Genomic DNA, 23,855 nt, shown 5'->3' with positions numbered 1-23,855 from the left:
ATAATGTCTTTTTGTGATATCTTGAGATAAGCAGAGAATTTACAATGTTCTGACTTTCACAGTAACATTGTACGTTTTTTGTATTCCAAAATTTTATTTTGATAAGCATTTCTAAATTACTTGGGAGTTATCCCTTTTCATTTCTGAAGGCCTTTTATCTGCTAATAGAAAGAAGAAAAAAGATATGCTATGATCATTTTGCATACTTCCTCATTGCTAGAGATGCTTTCCCTCACAGGATACATAATTTCTTGGAATAGACTATTGTTCCTAGAAGATAATTAGTGACTGTTATTATTATTATTTTTTGCCTGTCAATAGAAGTGAAAACAGTAGTTGGCATGCTCACCTACTTGATTATAGCTTTTACATCAGTCAGCATCCTTTTCCTATGCTTCATCATCATTTCTCTCGATAATTATATATTGTTTCATTTTTCTCACCATTTTTTCTTTAGCGTTGACTACACACAAATTTATTTAAAATGGCTGAAATTAGTCATGCAATCAGTTGGAATTCATCCTCACAACATTTATGCAAAATCTACTGCAGCAATTGTTTTAAACGTGAAATTTTAAAACACTGAACCACCTTTATTTATTCTATATCTAGTGATACTCTCTTTTGTTTACCCTCCATGTTTTTCTCCACTCATTTGGTCAGAATCAGGGTTTAGTGAGTGATTAAATGTGTTCTGGGATCTGTTGTGAGTCTTGGTGCATTAAACAGGGCTGGAGACAATGAAAGCTGTGGCATAAAGGACAAATGTAGAAGGTGAAAAATGAATAGAGACCCTGAACCTTAACATTATCTCCATGTTGACCACAGTTTCCTTTGGTATTCTTGAGTAATTCCATTATGAAAATAATGAATAGAGTATTTTCATTGTTTCTTTTACCTTGGAGGTTTATCAAGATACTGGATAGCAACTAAATGTAAATTCCGTAACTCATATGTTAGGACAGTACTTCATAATAAATATTTTTTAATGAGAGCAAACTAAATTAATCGTGATTATATCCAATTTGCCAATTAGATATGTTCCACATATCAGTGAACTAAGGAAGTACTGGAGAATTGTTCTTAGGAACTTGGATAAGCAGGACCCTGTTTGTATTAGTCAAAAAATAAATTTGGGTGTATACTTTTTATTGATGTATCATAATTGTATACATTTTGGGGTGTATGTGATATTTTCATGAATGTAGACAATGTGTAATGATCAAATCAGGGTAATGGGGATAGCCATCATCTCAAATATTTGCCAATTCTTTATGTTGGTGGGAACATTACAATTCTTCTCTTCTAGCTATTACGATATATGCAATAAAATATTCCTAATTATAATTTTCCTGCTGTACAGTAGAGTACTAGAATTTATTCCTTCTATCTAACTATATTTTTGTACATGTTAATCAACTTCTCTTCATCACCCCCTCCCCAGCCTCTCATAACAGTCATTCTATTCTCTACCTTCATAAGATTCACTTGTTTTGCTCTCACATATGAGTGAGAAAATATAATATTTTTCTTTCTGTGCCTGGCTTATTTTACTTAATATAATGACTTTCCATCTATCTTGCTGCAAATGGCAGAATTTCATATTATTTTATTGCTGAATAATATTCCGTTGTGTACATATGCCGCATTTTCTTTTTAGTATGTTGAGGAAACTCCGTAGAGTTTTCCACAATGGCTGTACTACTTTACATTTCCACCAACAGTGTACAGGCATTCACTTTTCTCTGCAGCCTCTCCAACATTTGTTATTTTTTTGTCTTTTTGATAATAAATAGCATTTCTAGCTGGGCTGAAATTTCTCTTCGTGGTTTTTGTTTTTGTTTTGAGACAGAGTTTTGCTGTTGTTGCCCAGGCTAGAGTGCAATGGCACGATCTCAGCTCACTGCAACCCCCGCCTTGCGGGTTCAAGCGATTCTCCTGCCTCAGCCTCCCATGTAGCTGGTATTATAGCTCTTTGTGGTTTTAATTTGCATTTCTCAGATGATTAGTTGATGTTGAACATTTTTTTTTTCATATATCTGTTAGCCATTTGCATGTTTTCTTTTAAGAAATATCTATTTGGGTCCTTTGCTGATTTTCTTATGGGATAATTTGATTTTGGGGGGAAGATTTTTGCTATTGAGTTGTTTGAGCTCTTTATATATTCTACTTACTAATCCCTTGTGTATTAGTTCATTCTTGCATTCATATAAGGAACTACCTGAGACTGGGTAATTTATGAAGAAAAGAGGTTTAATTGACTCACAGTTCTGCAGGCTGTACAGGAAGCATGGCTGGGGAGGCCACAGGAAATTTACAATCAGGCAGAAGGTGAAGAAGAAGCAGGCACATCTTCATATGGCAGAGCAGGAGAGAGAGAGCGAAGGGGGAAGTGCTACATACTTTTAATCAACCAGATCTCCTGAGAACTCACTCACTATCATGAGAACAGCAAGTGGGAAGTCCGCCCCCATGATCTAGTCACCTCCCACAAGACCCCTCCTCCAACATTGAGGATTACAATTCGACATGAGATTTGGGTGGGGACGAAGAGCCAACCATATCACCTTGTCAGATGGATCATTTGAGATAATTTCTTCCATTTTGTAGGTTGTCTCTTCACTTTGTTAACTGTTTCCTTCACTGTGCAAAAGCTTTGTAGCCTAATGTAATCTCAATTGTCTGTTTTTGCTTTGGTTGCCTGTGCTTTTGAGGTCTTAACCAAAAAATCTTCGCCCAGACCAATCTCCCCTAGCATTTCCCCAATGTTTTTGTCTAGCAGTTTTATAGTTTCAAATCTTATATTTAAGTCTTTAATCTATTTTGAGTTTATTTTTGTATATGGTAAAAGATGGGTATCTATTTTTCTGAATATGAATATCCAGTTTTCCCACATCATTTATTAAAGAGACTATCTTTTCCCCAATGTACGTTCCTGGTGCCTTTGTCAAAAAATGAGTTGACTGTAAGTGCATGGGTTTGTTTCTGGGCTCTCTATTCTGTTCCATTGGTGTATGTGTTTGTTTTTGTGCCAGTACCATTCTGTATTGCTTTGTAGTACAATTTGAGCTCAAGTAGCGTGATGCCTCCAACTTTGTTCTTTTTGATTAGGATTGCTTTGGCTCCTTGGGCTCTATTTCATTCCATATGAATTTTAGGATTGCTTTTTTCTACTTCTGTGAAAAATGACATTAGTACTTTGATAGGATTGCAATGAATCTTGTCAATTGCTTTGGGCAGCATGGTCATTTTAATGATATTAATTCTTCCAATCTATAATATGAGTGTGGGATGTCTTTTCATTTGTTTGCATCCTCTTCAACTTTCTTCATCAGTGTTTTATACTTTTCCTTGTAGAGACCTTTCATCTCCTTGGTTAAACTTATTCATAGGTATTCTATTTTTTTGTGCTATTGTAAAGGGGATTTCGTTCTGAGCTAATTATTTGTGTATAGAAATGCTACTAATTTTGGTATGTTGATTATTATCCTGCAACTTCACTGAATTCATTTATCAAATCTAAGAGGTTTTTGGTGGAGTTTTTAGATTTTTCTAAGTATAAGATCATGTCATCAGCAAGTAAGGATAATTTGACTTCTTTCCAATTTGAATGCCATTTATTTCTTTCTATTGGCTAATTGTTCTTGCAAAGACTTCCAGTACTATAGTGAATACAAGTGGTAAAAGTGGACATCTTTGTCTTGTTCCAGACCTGAGTGGAAAGGCTTTTGATGTTTCCCTATTCAATAAGTGAAGGATAGTAGAAATTAGCCAGAGTATATCTCACAATAAATGACTATGACATTAGCCTAAAATATGAAACTTTCCAAAACCACTTCCCTTTGGGGAATTACAATGAGATGAGTCATCAGTCAATGCTTTACGTTTTAGAAATATAAATCAATACTGAATAGTAAAATTAGTCTGTATGGATAAAAAGAGGTGACTAAACTGATTTATAAAAACTTGTCTCTGGATAATTAATCCCCCATAATCCTGCTTCTCTTACGTTGTCTCCACATATGGTTAAATGCTACCACCATTCATGTATCTGCTCAAGCTCATAACTAGAGATTATCCCCCTTAACTCATGGACATTCATTTACTATTCACATCTAGTCAATCAGTAAATTGTGTTAGTTCTACCTACCAAATAGATACTGAAGGGAAAAGAATTCTACCACTTCCACCACCAACACTGTGTCATCACCTTTTATTGGACTGCCCCAACATCTTCCTCCCTGCCTTCCTGCCTCCATTCTGCCTCTCTGCCTCCACACCACTTCATTCTCCCAGACTTGAACACCAAAATGCCAGAGTGATACCTCTGGTACAAATGCTACTTGGGGCTCTCTTATTTTTAAAACTCTCCAAAGCATTCCTAGTGTGCTTAGAATAAAACCCAAGTCCTTTCCACGTTCTATAAGGCCCTTCCTGCATTGACCAGTGGCTATCTTTGAATTCATTATCACTCTTTTTTTACATCATTATAGATACAGTGGCATTCTTTGCCCTCTCTTAAGCATGCCAAGTATACTCCATCTCGGCACCTTTGAACTTGCTCTTCTCTCTGCCTGGCATAAACATCCTCCAGGTATTGATATGACTCACTTCTTCCCTTCTCACAGATAGGTTTCAAATGATCCTCAGAGCAAGCTTTCCTGACAGTTTTCTCTAAAGTAGCACTTACGTTAGTCTCTATAGCTGCTTTAATGTTCATAGTACTTGTAATCACCTGACCTTATATGATGTGTGTATCCATTTATATGATTTTTTTGTTTCTCCTTCTCTGGAATGCAGGCTTTATGAAAGGAGAAATTTTGTCTGTCTTGTTCACTGTTATAGCCCCTAGTGCGTGGTAGAGAGGAAATACTTTATAAAATATTTTTTGAATGAATAAATGAATATTTTTATAGTTTAACTACAAACCACACATATCAAATTAAATGAACAAAATACTAAGTATCAAAGCTAGCCAAATGAATTCCTTGGCTTTCCTAAATACATGTATTTTGATAGATATATTATGAGTTACTTCCTTGGAAGTATTTGTTCTGTCTCCTTGGCATGACTCTTAAGTCAAAGTTACCTTGTATATGTTGTTAGTTTAGTCATCAACTGATCTCCCCACACCTTTCTGTTCAGTTGCTTAGTCACTCCTCACTCTTTGAGGCTCCTGAATCTCCATGACTTTGTGGTTAGTCACCATAATTATTTGCAACAGAAAGGAGAAATGTTGCCAACCCCAAAGCATTAGAGATAAGTGAAAAATAGAGCACCCCTTTCACCCCAAGTGGATTCACCTAGTAAATGTTGATGTTTTCTTCTATCCATTTCCTTCTTCAGCAAGGACCATTAGATTGTGTTTACATTCTACAGCTCTCACAAGATGTATGCTCCAATATTAGAAACTAATGTTAAAGCATTTCAGGCCAAAGAAAGCAAAACTGAAATTCCACTCTTGAGTCATTCAGAGGTTGAAGCATTATGGGTGATCCAAGTTCCCCTGACTATCTGTGAACACAGGCAGTTGTTTGTCAATTCTTTTAAGTTAAAAAAAAAATGCACAAACAGCCTATTGTAAAATGGAGTGAGTCAGTGCAATTGCACAAAGCATGTTTTATTGTCAGCTGTATAAATCTGTGAATATTTTTTGTGACCAGTTTTAGTTGGTGGATTTAAATGAGGTCACCAAAAAGTTATCTCTGAGTATAGCACTCGCCCCAGTGCATCATAAATATGCTCTCATCTATGAACATCCTTATGAATGACTCTGTGTCTTACTCATTCTTTCATCTCTAATTTAGTACTGACTATTTTAGGTCCTTCATAAGTGCTTTTGAAATTGGAGTATGGATGTATTTATAATTATCTAGATTATAAGCTCCTTCAGGACTAAATGCTATGTTTTGTTTACAATTGACCCCCTTATAATCCTTGTACATTTTCTTGCATATTTAAAAGTCTTTAAAATATTTTTGTTGAATTGATTTGTTGAGTATAGATCAATCCCCCTGCTATGGAAAGTAATGTCGAAAGTGTTAATGATTCTTAAATCAGGGGTCTAAACCCCTTTTGATCCTTTGGTTGGACGTCCAGTTCATTATTTCACAAATAGTAATATTTTTCTTGTCAGGCTATATAGGCTGCTAAATGCTATTGTCCCAAACTTTGATGGATATAATTAGAACAGATTTATTTTCCATCTACTATATGCAAGAACTTAATCTGTTTTCCTATTAAATTCTCATGACAATTCACGCAGGAAGACTATTTATGTCACATTCTCCATATAAAAAGACTGAGACTAAGAGATGTTAAATAATTTATCCAACTTGCCAAACAAATAAGGTAGAATCAGGAACTGTTAGACCGGTTTCCTTGAACACTAACTGTGTGAAATCTTTCCTACTCTACCACAATGCTTCTAAGAAACCAAGTGAAGGGAACTAGTTAAAATACATTATGAAAATTGCATATGATTTTGAAAGAAACATTTTATGGTATGATAAGTATAGATATCCAAAATGTATCGAGTATTCTCAGTAGTATTTAAGGGATTAGTATGTGAAGGATTAAAATTAAATTTTAAAGAGGTGATTGTTCAACAGAGAAAGGTGCATGTATTATAGACACTTCACATTTCTCTCCACGTTAAGATCTTTAGAAAGACTCAAGAATCTTGGCCTCTTTACCCTGGTGTTGTCATTTTTGTTTTAGGAAGATAGTGTTTTACTTTTTACCGTTCCATAGCTCAAGTGTAAAAGGGATGGGGAAAAGAGGGAGACACTATATCCCTTTATGAATACTCAGGGAAACTTAATATAGATAGGGAATCAATCCTGTACACATCTTTATGTATACTGACTTCTAGATGTTTCTCTAACTGGTAGCTAGTAAGAAAAATTAGTGTCCTTAAAATTTTCCTTCTATTATGCATAACAGTTTTGTCAACAGAGACATTAATAACTCTGTAAAAGAGGTCTGCTATTATTGTAAATGACTCTAAAGCTTTACCGTTGTTAATAGGATGTTCTGAAGAATAAAATGAAGTCTTGAAAATACTTTTTATGGTGAATACAAAGCTATGTTTAATGCAAAATTAGTGAGAGAAAAATCTCTACTATAATTGCTGTGGGTTTTTGTAGACAAAATATGATTAGGATTTAAAATTACCTTGTGCTTCATATCATTACTGTTACACTTTGTTTAGTTTTCAAAGTGATTTCCATTTGTGAGTGAGTGTCCATATGTGTGTATACGTGTTTTCAAGGAAGAGAGAAATGCCTCCGTAACACAAGTTGTTTTCTTAACTATAAAAAGCCAGTTGGCTTAGTCATGGTCTAATGCTAAGAACATTTCTTTTTAAATTGTAATTTGTTTAAATTTCCTTCTAGTTCCGCCTTTGCCAATGCAGAAAATAAAGAGCGTTTTTGTGGTTGTGTGTATGTTCATCTTAAATGGTCACTACCATAGCTGCATTTGTTTTCCAGTTCTGTCTTCTGTCAATTCAATCCAACTAATATTTATGAAATACCATAATGTTCCAGAAACATTCAAATAATGGAAAATTGAGCTCATGTTCTTCCTTTGTGACAGCAAAATTGGTCACCCTCAAGTGACTGTAGACCTGAACTACATCTTAGCTTTAGCAATCACCTCCTTTTCACAGTCATTTTGACAATGTGTCAGATCAGTGGCTCAGCTGTTGTGGTCTCTGGAAGTTTCCCTTCACTTCTATCAAAGACAGGAAAATCACATGAGAAATGTATCCAACTGATACCCGTCATAATACCAAAACATGACACTTATAGATGATGACAGATTGCACTGCAAGATCTCTCTGCTCTACGTTATGATTATTTAGTTGCATGTTTCCACTCTTCTAACAGATTGCACACACCTTGAGGGGAGACTGCACAGACCCATGCAATATTTGCTTGACAGAATTTTCCAAGGAGCACATAACAAAGAATGGGGAGGAAAAGATCTAGGGAGGATTCTAGCTTGAATTTGCTCTGTTATCTTTGGCGAGCCTTTTGATCTTTTTGTACCTCAGATCTTTGATCTCTAAAATAAGAGAGTTGAACCAGTCCAGGTTTTTTAAAACGTTAATATTTCTTATTAAAATAAAATTTATGTTTAAATTTTTATTAATATTTTTTAACTACAAAGCACTGTAAGGTATAAGGGCAGAAACTAAAGATATTACAGACCCTCTATCATAATAGCTGGCACATTATTATGTTTAATATATATCAATTGAATTGAATTGGATTTGTTTGGTCAACATCTTGGGTGAAATACTGATGTATAAGGTAAAATAAAAGCAGAGCTACTTTTGTCAAAGAGAAGTGGGTGGCACAACAAGGCAGGGAACCGAGCCCAGTGGGCACCCCCAAACTCCGCCTACTCAGAGGGACATGGTGAAAATCATACCGTGTTAGAGAACACAGTTTCCAAATCAAAGAACTTAATAAGCATATACTTCTTCCTGGCTTCAGCATTCTATAATTCCATGACTGAGCTGTAAAGAATTCCTTTACTAACATCTAGTTTGCCACATGAAAGTAATATGAAAGATGTTAAGGATGTTGTAACATTATGCCATCAAGTGGGTGGTGGGTTATGGTGGAGAACCACAAAACCATTTTGTATTTCTGAACAAATGTACTGCATACGAGTTTTATTATCTTTCTCTAGAGATCTTTATTTTTTGCCTTACTGCAAACTAATGTGGTATGCATTTGAACAGGGAACAGTTCTCTCAGCTGCTTTCTGTAAAAAACTGTCAAGTTGTCTACTTGTAACTACATAATTACAAGATTATTTAAACTGACATAATTTACTGAATACAACACTTATTTAGATACCATATTTGCTTTTGAAATTCACTGAAACCATTAGATAACCAGAGTCTAAGAAATGTAGATTTCCAATCTATTAATGGCAAACTATTTTGCCAATATTTAGTGAATAAGCTGATTATTTAGGCAGTAGAAAAATAAAATCCATTAAGATCACTTTAGGCAGGAAATAAGAGTATTAAAGATTAATCAGAGTGATGTCATATCTTTGAGAAGAATTTCAAAGCAATTGATCTCATCCTATTACCCAAACTTTCCTTTGCCCTTTATTTCTATCCTCTTGTTAAATAGTAATAAAGATGAATGGATAATTATTCCGTTAGCTATGAACAAAAGCTATCAATCATATATGAGGTTGTTCTTCCAAACTAAAACTCAAAACTCATTCCTTTTATTCTCTGACTTGGGGTACGTCATTTCTTTGTACTTAATGTGTTTAAAGAGAAGAGGAGGCAAGCTGCTAAAGCTTGAATTCTTGAACCCTCTGGTGATAAGTATATGTGGTCAACTCCTCACAGTTCTGCCTAGATTAGCCTTCCAGTTATCAACCAAGCTGGCATGTCCACTTGGCAAAGAAGAAAGAAAACCCTCAAAGCAAAAACATTTAGTTTAGCAATCATTAATTGATAATTTATATACTTGATACAGAGTAGAAATTTCAGTGACAGGTTTCAAGGGACCTAGGCAATTCTATTAGAGAGGGCAGGGCAGAGTGAGGAGGCTAAATGAAGGAGAACTGACTAAAATCCAGATATAGTCTAGTTTGGCTAGGAATGAAGTATGCAATGGAAAACCTATCTTCAAGATTTCTAATGACAAACTCTTAGATTTATGGGCTGATAATTGAAATTGACGAGAGCACAGAGCAGAAATGTGTAGAAGCTTAAAATCGAAGAGAGTATATCATGCAAATTAGCAAAAAACACTATACAATGTAATGGATAATAGTAAGAAAGAGTTTAGACTAAATGGAAAACATCATTTAAAATATTCCTTTGGTGTGGGTGTGCATGCTTGTACTTGTGCTAATTTAATGCCACATCTACTTCACTTAGATTATGTATGTAGGAAATACTTAATATAATAACTAAATGGCAGGTTTTGAAATGATGTGATCTAGGATATGGAAACTAGGAATGGAATTAAGAATAATGAGACAACTTTATGCCAAAAAAATCATTGTAACACATGCCACATATATCATGTGTGCTTTAATTAACACAGAAAAAAATATAGGACATCCCATTAAAAGTAAAACAAAGAACAAATTGAAAATGCTTTCTGAAACACAGTTATATGTTCACAGGGACTGACCAATCCTGATGGTCTATCATTAGTGTCATGTGACTGTCAATCTGGAAGTGTTATATTTTACTTATGTACAATCTAATAGCTTTTCAGCTTGCCTGAAGGTGTTATCTGCAGTATGTTCATCGTTACTTGGTGGAGTGCTTTAATACTACTTTGAAAATGAAAAAAATTTGGGAAAATAGACTGTATTCTATCTTTTAGTTTTATGCAGCGTAACCATAAGTCTCTGTATTATTATTATTGTTGTTTTTCAGCCCCTCTGACTGATAAGCCACCCAAGCTTTTGTATCCTATGGAAAGTAAACTGACAATTCAGGAGACCCAGCTGGGTGAGTAATTCCTTAATTCTAGTTAATATACTGTTCTCATTACATTGTGACAGTTAATAAGCCTAGATTGTAACCCAATGTAATACTCGCAGCTAAATCCATTTGTATTCATAGGGAATAGAGTTAGAAAATGCTAGCATACCTACCCATTTCATTCCTTGTGGTGCGTGCCTTAGGACCCAGTTAGACATATGGATGTAAAACCTCACATGCTGTTTAGATGGTTATTGGAAAATGAAATAGACTGATGATTTTAGTGATGGTATTGCAGTGCTATCTTATAAGGTTTGAATTGGTTTTCAAACAGGCACTATGAAACAATTTGATTTATAATATCTATTAATAGGTTAAGATGCAATTTCTGAAATTTAGGGGAAAAGATTCAATTTATTAAAATAAATGCACCATTATGGTTAAAAAACATTTTAACTGTAATCAAATAAATATAAATTTTGCTAGTTATATTTTGGATAATATATTAATAAAATATGACCAAGTGACTTTTGGTTAAGGGACTAGCAGATTTGGGACATAAGGCTATAGACAAAATATGTTTTGAAAAAATATACAATTATATACAAATCAGAATTCTGACTTATCTTAGAGGTTCATCTAGAAATTTTGAGTTTGATTTAGCTATGTTCAGTTATACCAAATTATGAAAAATTTATCTCTTAATTATAAATATATACATAGCAATTATGTTATATTCTCTTAGGTCTTATTTTATTTGAAATGTACTATGCATGCATATACCATAAACTTTGGCAGAAAAGATTTGTTCGTAATGGTGCAGTATAAAAGGTTATCAAAAGTATAAATTTAAATGAATATCCATGTTTGTTAAGGAATTTCTTCTTATATTAATCATACGAGAGTGAAAATGCATTTACTGTATATAACTAAAAAGAATCAGTATACCATCCCTTAAGTTATTAATGTTACTCTTATTCCTGGAGTGAGAATTTGCATCAAAATTATAAATTCATTTTCCAAATGAAGATTACAGATGTGATAATCTTTACTAATAACATACCCAAAGTTATAGTACACAAAGATATGATGATGGTTTTAGCACCTATAAAATTATTGTGGTCAATGGCTTTCTAGCACTTGAGATGCTAATATTTGCTAACTTTAAAGCATGAACATATAGGATTTATGCAAGTCAGGGTGTTAATATCTTTCTTTGATTCAAGCCTTTTGAATTAATGTCATATATATGCAAGTAGTATTATAATTGCTGTTATTTTGAGATGGAAGATTATAAATAGCATTAAAACAATGCCACATATGAAGCAAATAGATGTACTCAAATTTTATCATGCACTTTATGCATGCCATGGCATCCTTAATTACATTAGAATGTATTGCTACATTTTGAATACATTTTTATGTATAAATTCTCATAAGTAGCCATGCTCATACTGATCTTTCAATAATTCATAGGAAGATGTATTTCTAAGGAGTTACATAAAACCATAAACATTTTGGGCCAAGAATAAAGGATTTTATGGTACCAGTTACTATTATGAACACATTAAAAATAAAATTAATTGTATGCCTTTGCTTGACAATATAATTAAAAGAATTTTATGGTTGATTGTTGCCCATAGGGTTTCTTTTTATTGTCCTTGAATTTGTAATGAGTCAGATTGTTCTGTACCTCTTACCACAGTGTTTAACAAAATAAAATAATTGCTAAAGCTATATTTAAAACTTTACCTTCTCTTGAACAAAGTCACTAAGACTAACCACAGCAAATTAAAAATATGGAAATTTCTTATGCAAATTGGAAGTGACTATATATTCATTTGAAGAAATATGGGCATGTCTGTTACTAAAATGCTTCAAAAAATTCTCTTAAATCCTTTATTGTCACTCAGAAAGGAGCATGAGGTCTCTTTAACCACTGACTAAACTAGTGGATTCTTTTAAGCAACTTTTATTTTGTTGTTTTATGATTTTGCTTCATAGTGTACAGGTAAATCAGTTTCTAGTTAGAGAAATTCAACCTTAATCCTTGGATTTGTGAGCAACAGTTGATTTGAAGTAACTACCTTAGTAGTGTTGTTGCTACTTTGCTAGCATTGCTAGTAGGTGAATCAAAACGGGTAAGTGAAAATAAGAAAGAATATTAAAGACAAAAAAGACTTGAGATGAGGTGCCTAAAATATACATTTTTTCCAAAATATGTATTTTGACTTTTCATTTTCTTAAGGATTTAATATTTGCCCTTTCCATATTTGACAAAACTACCTATTCAGCAGGTTCAAAATATGATAGAAATCCTAAGAAAGAGGGACTGAGTGAAGAGTCATGGGTTGGAGTGAAGAGGGTGGCCTGCACCCATGATGGGGAACTTATAACTTACTGTCTTATGAGAAGATGAAAACCTTCAACAGAATTGTACTGTCAAAGTATTCAGAGGTTTGCCTCCACTTGTTCCCAAATTGAGAGTTGACCTCAGAGGATAACCAAACTCTTGTAAGAGTTACATTATAAGAAAAATCATCAGGAATTACACAAAGCTGAGCTTGTACATGTCTGGTGACCTAACTTGAGCATCCTAGTTAAGTTACACACATATCCAATCAACCCTAGTAACTGTGTGTCCATAGATTCTCTAGTTTGCTCACAAATATATGTAATTCATTAATAATGAACTTTGATATAATCATGAAGTGCATGGATTTGCTCTTCATCTTCAAATTCATTTTCTCTGCCATTTGCTAGCCATGCCTACATTTCCCATTTTCTATATCCCTTGTGTCCTGTTCTTCTAATTCCTTCGTCTTTTTAAACTGGAAAGGATTTGATAGTGGTCATTTAAATTCTTTTATTGTAGAAAGAAAGCACTAAAAGATTTTTTAGGAAAACATCATATAATGGAAACTAAATTCACATAAAATATGTAAATTGTCGAGTTTGAATTTCAATCAATATGTGGCCACAACCTGGCATTTCCATTTTAAGTGACACCTGTATGTTATTTCTAAATGTCAAAAAAAGAACATTGTCCATTTTACATAACTTTCAGGCATCAGCAAATACATGAGGAGCACTTTTTTTGGGCAAAAGGCCCAGAAATTTCACTGTACTGTTCTGAAAGTCAATCTGGGAGGTGAGCCTGAGTATTTTTTCAGACTACTATAGTCAAGAGAATCAAAAGACAGACACAATTGTCTTGCTAAACCTGAGCCCTGAGAATGTCATTCAGAGATGTGGCCTGCCTGTTATGGCCAGGAGCCCACTTTCAGAACCTTCCAGAACAGATAGCATATTCCATCGCTACCAAACTTTCAAAGAGTAGAAATCCACCCTACCCTTGACCTAATGATACAGATTATATTTTACAACTCAGAATTCACTGAAAATTATCATTAATTGCTTATCTAGATATGGGTATCACTTTATTTAAATGTCAGTGTTGGCTTTAAAATAATTATAAAGGTTAATGGTAAAAATTTTGGGGAAATAGAGAAAAGAATCTTTTTCTTACACTCTATATTATAAATACATTCTGCTCCTATTAAATATTCTCACAAAATATCCTTTTAATGGCCGATGTGAATGTCATATAATTTCATATATATTGCTGGAAATTTGAATTCTTCACATTTTTGTTATTATAAATAATGTGATGGTCTTTACCTATACATTTTTCCCCTGACTTTATAAGTATCTCAACAGAACACATTTCTAAAAGTAAAAATACTGGTAGAAATAATTTTGTTAAAGGTTCTTAGTACATATTTTCAGAATTCTTACCAGAGAAGTTGTATAAACTCTCACCAGAAGTATGTAATAAGTATAAATACCACTTAATTTTTAACAAAATTAATAAAAGGATATATCTTTATAACATAAAACTCCTAAAGATCTCTTTTCTTTGATATTAAAATCACTTCTCTCTCCTCTCTTTTACCTCTTTTTCTCTCTTCACTCATTAAGTACAAGTGGCAGCTCTTTGAGTTTATCCATATTTGAAAGATCTAGCCCATTTAGGTAAATGCCTACCCTTGAGAAAACATACAAACCTAATTGAATGTCTCTAATCTCTATCCATTTTCTTCTCTTGCTCATCCTAATGCTCAACGAGGACCTTCCTCCAGATTCTATGTTTCTTAATATAGTACCCGGTAATTTTGTGATGTACTCTGGGCACATGGAATGTCAATAAACACTAATTGACAGTAAGTTGTTCACAACACAAAGGACACACATCTCTAAATTTTCTGCAAGAGAATATAATGTGTAGACTTAACCGTGTAAGCTGCCCAACCGTACTCTTATTTTTCTTTACTAATTTATTCTTGTTGTTAAGCTTTTTAAAAAGCAAGCATTTTTTGTATCTGAGTGGGTAACAAGGATTCACCAGATTCTAACATCTGGAGGAAAATGGTTGAGGACATAAAGAAACTTCAGATTTTTAAACATAGACCTTAGTAAAAGGATACACATTTTATCCAATATATGCAATTTTATCCAGTTTAACTATAGGCTAATTAAAATAAAATGTCAAACTAGAAATTAATTAGCACTCCTTGGCTTGTTCCACCATACTGTAGTTGCAGAATTTTAGATTTGGAATAGACCAAAGGAAAATGTCTATATATTTTATTATAGATCATAATTGACCACACCTTTTCTAAATGGTTACTACTCTGTATTAGTAAACTTGGGAAATCTTTTTGTTTCTTCTCTAGGGTGAGAAAATGCTTAATATAAATACTCTAGAAACAACATTATTTAGGTGTTGAATTTGATACCCAATTCTGAAAGTGTCAGGTAATACTGTTGATTCGAAAAATTATTGTTTTGCTGAGTTGTACAAGTGATGTAAATATGACAGTTCCCAGAGATAGGAAACTCGGTATCGGCCAGATTTTCTCATCTACATTTACGCTACTGGTTGTCATAAGCAAATGTAAGGCCATTGATTTGATTTTACTGGATCATAGAGCATATACAAGAATATTTTCACCAACAAACACAAATTAAAAAACCCTTTCTACTAGGAGAAAAACAATAATATCCCAAGTCCAAGCTTTTTATGGAAAATGTGGTTCTTTTTGCCCACTTAAGAATAAAGACATACCAATCAGCATATTTCTAGTGTCTGAAATAAACCTGTTAGACATAAATTAAAGCTTTTGGACAAATAGACATAATAATTAAACCATGGAAAGATAAATGCAGACTGGTATTATAATTATTTAAACTATGGCATTCAATTCTACTGAATCCAAATTTATCATCCCAAGGTACATGAAAGTGGTAACTCTTTTCAGATCTCGTAGTCTATCTTACTTTTGAAACCAAAAAGTACCCTAAAAATTGTGACTGACCTAAAAAGGAATATTTGCCATACCATTATTTAAGTTATTATCATATATCATTAAACAGGTGATAAATCAATAAATGGAAACTATTATTCGTATGTTCAGGTCATTGTATGACCTAACTTATATGATTATCTCAGATTTTCAAATTCAGTCACTTTTTGGTGACAGAGAGGAGAAATGGGTTTGGAAGAAAATACAACTTTGCATGTTTGCTTTAAAAACTGCTATCTAAGTAGAAGTTGAAATTGCTTTTTATGTTTTAAGTGGTCAGGGCCAGTCACAGTCACTCACGCCTGGTATCCCAGCACTTGGGGAGGCTGAGGCAGGCCAATCCCTTGAGCTCAGGAGTTTGAGATCAGCCTGGTCAATATAGTGAGACCTCATATCTACAAATATACAAAAATTAGCTTGGTGTCTTGGCATGCACCTGTAGTCCCAGCTACTCGGGAGACTGAGGTAGGAGGATCACTTGAGCTGGGGTGATTGAAGCTGCAGTGAGCCATGATTGTGCCACTGCACTCCAGCCTCCATGACAGAGCGAGACCTTGTCTCCAAAAATTAAAAAAAAAAGTTTTAAGTAGTCAAGCCCTAGTTCTAGGACAGGTTTGCAATCCCATAAAAAAGATGGACGTGAAGGTAAGAACAGTTCCTGTGGGCCAATGATATCCAAAAGTTTGGAAGTCAGTTAAAGCACTTTTTTAAAAAAAACTTTTATTTTAGGTTTAGGGGCACATTTGTAGGTTTGTTATATAAGTAAACTTGTGTCACAGGAGTTTGTTGTATAGATTATTTTGTGTCTCAGGTACGAAGCCTAGCACCCAATAGTTATTTTTTCTTCTCCTCTGTCTCCTACCTTCCACCCTCAGGTAGGCCCCAGTGTCTGTTGTTCCTCTCTTTGTGTCCATGTGTTCTCATGATTTAGTTGCCACTTATAAGTGAGAACATACAGTATTTGGTTTTCTGTTCGTGCATTAGTTTGCTAAGGATAATGAACTCCAGCTCCATCCATGTCCCTGCAAAGGACATGATCTCATTCTTTTTTTATGGCTACATAGTATTCTGTGGTGTATATGTACTACTTTTTAAAAAATCTAATCTGCTATTGATGGACATTTAGACTGATTCTGTGTCTTTGCTCTTGTGAATAGTGCTGCAATGAACATACGCATTCATGTGCCTTTATGATAGAAGGATTTATATTCCTTTGGGTATATATCCAGTAATGGGATTGCTGGGTCAGATGTTAGGTCTGGTTTTAGCTCTTTGTAAACAGAAAACCTGCAGAATGGGAGAAAGTATTTGCAAACTGTATATCTGACAAAGGCCTCATATCCAGCATCTATAAGGAATGTAACCAAATTTACATCGAAGCACTTGTTTAAAGGCTTTAAAAACTGGGACAGAGACAGTATGAGTTTTCTTGTTCACTTACTTTTCAAAAGGTCCAGAAGGGAAAGAAGAACAAAGAAAAGGTCCAAGAAAGAGTGCTGTCACAGAGCAATGCAGAGAGTCCATTTAAGCTTCCAGCTCCCGGTCTAGTCCCCATGCTGGACACTGACACATATTATGCATATTACTCTTTTGCTACAGCACTAAGACTACTGTTTTATTTGTTATCAGTCAGTTAAGAAGTTATATAGGTATAAATCTTCCCTATTCTAAATGAAGAACTTTAGGAGGTGGAGGGGGTCTGGAAGTTATCAGGTCAAACCTTTTTCTTTCTTTTTTTGAGACAGAGTCTTGCTCTGTCGCCCAGGCTGGAGTGCAATGGCACCATCCTGGCTCACTGCAGCCTCCGCCTCCTGGGTTCAAGCGATTATCCTGCCTCAGCCTCCCGAGTAGCTGGGATTGCAGGCATCCACCACCACGCCCAGCTAATTTTTGTATTTGTAGTAGAGATGGGGTTTCACCACGTTGGCCAGGCTGGTCTTGAACTCCTGATCTCGTGATCTGCCTGCCTTGGCCTCCCAAAGTCCTGGGATTACAGGCATGAGCCACCGCACCTGGCTAAACCTTTTTCATTTATTGATGAGAAAATGGAGACCCAAAATGGCTACATGTTTTTTACATAAAAAATTTACAAAAGCTTGTTATTGCCATTATCATCATCCTCGTGATCATCATACTATCGTTATTAATGTTTTTGTTGTTAAAATTAAGAGGCAGTGTACAGTAGTGGCTCCAAGTTGAAGTCTCACACAGACCTATGTGACAATTTAGTGCCACTACTTACTTCTGGTGTGACCTTGAACAACCAGCTTTCAGTTTCCTAATCAATAAAAATGGTACCAAGATAGTACTACCTCTCTGGAGGTAATGCGAGTATTTGATCAGATAATGCATGTAAAAGTTAATACATTACATGGCATATATTCAGTAGTCAATACATTTTGCTGTTAGTATGTGAGACATTTGAATGCTATAAAAGAGTACTGTATATAGAAGATTCCTGAAATGCATTTTGAATGTCAATGCTTTGTTTGATCATGCTTATATTCTTACTACAGTATCATACTATGGCAGCAGATACAGGCTTCATTACAGGATAAATAAGATTTTAGAAAATTTATTTCCATCTCCCCTTTAAGGATACAATATGCATACTAAATTTTTGTAATTCAATGAAACTTGTTAATTATAGAAATTACTGATTTTAGATTACTTAATTCATCAAGTCTAGCCAAATGCATATACTAAGTACATAGTTATAACAGAAGAAATTTATTTATATTCTTATTTAAAGAAAATGATAATTTAAAGGACACTATGCCACATGAATTTATAAATGACCATCAAGGCAAAAATAAGAGTAAAATAATTTCTCTTTTATAAACAGAGGAAATTCAGGTATAATATTTTTTAAAACAAGAGATCTGGAAAATAATTTTACACTATTATGCCTGTCAAGTTCTTCATGAAGGTTTTGATGATAGTCATATCATTTTATACCAAAAAAAAAATGCTGCTTTTCCCCTGACGAACACTGTTATCACAAAGCTTTCTAAGTCATTCTTAATGATTGAACTTTACTAGCATAGAAAAATACAGTGAGTATCCTATGTTAACAAGAACTACTCCTGAATTTGCAAAGTAAGTGCCAATTTATCAGAAATAAACCGATCAAAGAACATTATGTTGTAGAATATTGAAAGAGGTTTCAGAATAAGAATATGCACTACATGACTGATGTCCATTAAAATAGAAACTATAAAAAGACCCACATCATTTGAAGTTTGAATATAAAGAGATATGTTCATCCATAAATTTCCTCTCGAATTTTGGCTAAATAACTAAGGATTTCTAAATTATATGCACTCTTCATGAAAAATAACCAGTGCTTGAATAAGATGATAAAAATAGGTTATCAGTATTTTATGCTTTCATGTTAAAACACTTAGCATTCCTGTCAAACCTTACTTTACCAACTTAGTATGTTCCCACAGATTCGTGGGTAAATTGAATCATCTTAATTTCAGAGAAGTGTTCCCTTCATTTCTGATTGATTTTCGATTAGCAGTGGCTTAACATGTCAGGTTTAAGAGGCTCTGTCCCCCCTTCTCTTTGAAGCAGCTAATGATCAATGAAAGATTTATATGCACAAAGAAAATACGCTATTTAAAGTAACTCTGTGTGAATAATTTAAATGAGAACCCTTTTGTAATTGAATGATCACCTCCCTAACTTTTCCCTGTGGTAATGTAGATTTTTACATTTTCGTAAGATGAGGTTCATCGATATGAAACTGCAAGTGGCACCTCTAACCGACCCAGAAAAAGGATCATCCACCCATTACCATGTGTGACTTCCCCTTGTTTATTAATGGAAACAAATGTCCCCATTGTGACTTTCTGCCTCCTCTGAGGAAAGAATACATTTTACTCACCAGCTTCAGAATCCACACTATTTGGTTTTAATCTAATTCTTTGAAAATATATTTTGTAAGGTAGAATACTTAAGTAACCAGAATATCTCATGTCCAATTATGACAAAATAGTTTATTTTCATAAGGGATATACTTTGAGTGCCATCCTGCTACCTTATCTGCCTTGGTTTTTTTGAAATATACCCTAACAGGATAACTGCCCATGGTGTCACTTGTTTTTCTATAACTGTGATGAGAGTTCTTATTTCCAAGTTTAAAAAGAACATCTTGTATTTTGATTCTTCTAAAATTTGTATGACTTTCATTATATCAGTCTGGCAATCACTTCTTTTATCTTAATGTATTCATATATGTTTAATAATTTTTTCTTTTAAGTATAAAAGTATATACAATGCCATTTGATTTGCAGCTTTATGAATGAAGCTATTACCAAAATGTACTTAAACATTGCTCCAAAACATGCCAGATATTTACATGAGTCCAATACACAGGGTGTCCATAAGGCTTTAAAACCTAAGACCCATAGCAAAACTTCATGAAGAGGCTTCCTTCCAATTCACCACACCTAAGTTCAATACTCCTTTTGTTTGTTTGTTTGTTTGAGATGGAGTCTCGCTGTGTCGCCCAGGCTGGCATGCAGTGGAGCGATCTCTGCTCACTGCAAGCTCTGCCTCCCAGGTTCATGTCATTCTCCCATCTCAGCCTCCCGAGTTGCTGGAACTACAGGCGCCTGCCACCACGCCTGGCTAATTTTTTTTGTATTTTTAGTAGAGACGGGGTTTCCCCATGTTAGCCAGGATGGTCTCGATCTTCTGACCTCGTGATCCGCCAGCCTCTGCTTCCCAAAGTCCTGGGATACAGGCGTGAGCCACCGTGCCCGGCCAACACTACTTTTTTAGAAATGCCAAGGATATTTATTTAATTTTGTAATGAAAATGTACAAAATTTCATTATAACATATACTAATTGAATTATGAAAGGAAAACAATCTTGATAAAAAAATTTTGTTTTCCAAAATTCATCTGTTTTAAAATAAGTCTTGGCTTCATGGTCTTATGAGAAGATACCTCCCACTGGTCTACAACAAGCATGACAGAAAGCCAGGAAGTTGCTTAAGAGTCCAAGAGAGTGAATAATTTCCTCTCCCTTCCACTTCTCTCCAGTGAAGCTACAGACTTTCTCACTGTCTGAGTTTTTGTTTCTAGTTTAGTAAAAGCAGAGTACCCACTTTGGACTTGCCTGTTGAGAACATTTATAGAATGGCGGCTCTTTGAGTAGGAAAAAAGCAAAGCAGAATGCATTGCTTTTCTGGAAAAATAAAATTGAGCGCATCCTGTCACATCAAGCCATCACTAGAAATAGTATACTTACAATACGGCAGGTCCTAGGAAAATTTGAGATTATTACCACAAATATTCAGTAAGAAGCCATTACCATTATGTGAAATAGCTTACGGAAAGTTCAGAAAACAAAGTATTTTTATTTTCTCTTCTTAAAAGAAAGAAATTTAATGTTTCTGATGAACATGTATTTCTGATGATGATCATGTCAATTATCTTGGCAACTTTAAGACGTTTTAATTAAATGATTAAAAGTTGTTACTACTTTCTGTAAATGTACCTATTTTTGACTGAAATATTTGGGGTGCAATTAGACTAGTTTTATGCACTTTGCTTATTGTATTTATACCTATTTATAAGTAGTTTTTTATGCCTATTTATAAGTAGTATGAATATTTCTTTCAGAATTACATATCATGTACAATATTGATTAAAAGACTTAAACAAGGTATTGTTCTTTGGCATAAATATAATTTGTTTTTTAAATCAGGTTCACCATATTCAACATAAATGTAATTTGTAATGAATTTTTTTTAATAACCCCATCTCTATTTACCATAAATAATGTGTTGTCACTCCAATGCTCTTTATTAGGACTTGCTGCAAATTGCAGTGTGAGAGTAAGTTTTTTATGTAATGGGAGCTAAATAAAATGAGTGAATCTTATATTAGATGAATACATGAGATTTCAGCTTCAGGAGAAGTTATGTGTCACAGAGAACATCGGTGACTATTATGAAAGACATGTTCAATCAAGAGGGAATCCTGACCAGGCGCAGTGGCTCACACCTGTAATCCCAGCACTTTGGGAGGCTGAGGTGGTTGGATCACGAGGTCAGGAAATCGAGACCATCCTGGCTAATACGGTGAAACCCCGTCTCTACTAAAAATACAAAAAATTAGCCGGACGTGGTGGCGGGCGCCTGTAGTCCCAGCTACTCGGGAGGCTGAGGCAGGAGAATGGCATGAACCCGGGAGGCGGAGCTTGCAGTGAGCTGAGATCCGGCCACTGCACTCCAGCCTGGGTGACAGAGCAAGACTCTGTCTCAAAAAAAAAAAAAAAAAAAAAAAAGAAAAAGAAAAAAGAGGGAATCCTACTGTTGACTGTCAACAGGGCAGAAAGTACTGGATTGTATTTTCTTTCAGTCACTATATGCATGAACTGAAATAGAGAACTGAGGCAATATATACATAATTTAGAAGGGAAATAATCCAGAAATTTTATTTTTGTCTCAAATGGAGGGCTCTTTCAAGCAAAAGTTAAATTGGGGATTTTTTTTGAGGGATCATCTTCCTGTGTCTAAGCAATTTAAACTTGAAGAATCACAGGATTTAATACTTCATAGTTAGAGCTCTGGACTAAGTGACACGTCACTTAAAAGACAGGAGTGGTGCTGACCTTAAGAAGAACTTGAATAATGCTCGACTGTTCTCTTTCTTCCCTACTTCTTTCTGCATGTCATCATTTTGTATAGGGGTGGAGAGTGGTGGGTCTGGGTGAGGAGAGGAAGGCATACAGGGTGAAGGAATATTTTGCTCAGTTATTCTAACCAGGACGAAATGTGGGTTTGGAACTCTAGCGAGAACTTGAAATTGCCTAAGGAGAAATCCTGATTGGCCTAGATTGAGATACAGATCTAAATTTTGGACGGATTACTATGGCATTAGAGGTGAGAGACATTAGCTTAGTGGCTGCTGTGTGTCTCTCTCCTGTGATGAAGAAGCCTGTATTTTGTGTGAGTACGTAGATGTGGTGATGGGTGGGTGGTGAGGTTGGTAATGGGGCTTTTAACAGACAAAGTTAGGGGAAAAAAGCAATGGTTATTATGGAGTCCATCTTTTCATATTAAATATTCAATATTTGTTTAATTTAACATGCTTTGTTAATCCATCTCATTAATTTAGCTGTCATCTTTATTCTGCCTCTTCATTAACTTAGTCAGGGTAGAATGACCCATCCTGATGCATTTGAATGCAGTCTCTTTTGGGCTGAAAACTCTTCCATTTCTCTTCTCCCAACTAATACTGACATCCTTTCCTGTGTATCTGTAGTGCATACGTCTCACCTCTAGACCTGCATTCATCTCTCTGCTGTTTCTGAGCCTGCGTAGTATGTTGTCTTCCAGCCTTAAACCTAATGTCAACCACAAACCAAATGGCAGATTCTCACCTGTTAAAGACATTTTTAGGAAAAAATTAATATGCTTTCTAGAGCTAGAGAATGGATTATAAAATCAAGTTCACGTAGTATGAATAAGTAAAATGAGGCCAGATGTAATGCTGTAAAGAAGAATGGAGACCATGGTGAAGTGGGGAAAACATTTTCTACCTATAAAATTTTAAATTTATTGTTAATACCATCTTGGCCAAATAAAACATGTGTAATGGGTAGTTTAGTCCAGTAACCTCAGTGTCTAATCTCTTGATTGGTAAATCCAGAGTTGATACTACAAATACCATTGCACTGTGGAGCCAGTAGGCTCTGGATTCAGAATGGCGAAATATCATGTTCCATCATGTTATAGATTGGAACATGATATAATATGATTTGTAATGTGTTTGGAATAATTAATAAAATCTCTTACCCGAGAAGCAAGTTTAGAGCAACATAGTTAATTATGAAAAGACAGTCTCCCCATCAGGTGATACAAAAATCATTGAGTTAGAATGAAATGGGCAAATTCTCTTTAGCAATCTGGCCCCACAAAAAAGTAGTTATGTCTGTTTTCTTATTACAGACTTGTTAAGTTAGCAAAAGTAAAAATGTCTGTTAACTC

The 23,855-nt window shown here is 34.6% G+C and overlaps 1 protein-coding gene across 3 annotated transcripts in view; it reads left to right on the top strand.

The window, feature by feature from the left end:
- The window catches only part of IL1RAPL1 (interleukin 1 receptor accessory protein like 1), a 1,387,436-nt gene that overhangs the window by 1,086,050 nt on the left and 277,531 nt on the right, over positions 1 to 23,855 (top strand). For all 3 annotated transcript variants that reach the window (XM_007991337.3, XM_037986574.2, XM_073013828.1), the window contains one exon: positions 10,433 to 10,507. In XM_007991337.3, coding sequence (XP_007989528.3) covers positions 10,433 to 10,507 — 75 coding nt within the window. The remainder of the gene's footprint in view (positions 1 to 10,432; positions 10,508 to 23,855) is intronic.

Source organism: Chlorocebus sabaeus, chromosome X (genome assembly GCF_047675955.1).
Source record: "Chlorocebus sabaeus isolate Y175 chromosome X, mChlSab1.0.hap1, whole genome shotgun sequence".
Taxonomy (NCBI): Eukaryota; Metazoa; Chordata; class Mammalia; order Primates; family Cercopithecidae; genus Chlorocebus; species Chlorocebus sabaeus.
This window is presented reverse-complemented; position numbering and strand designations above follow the sequence as displayed.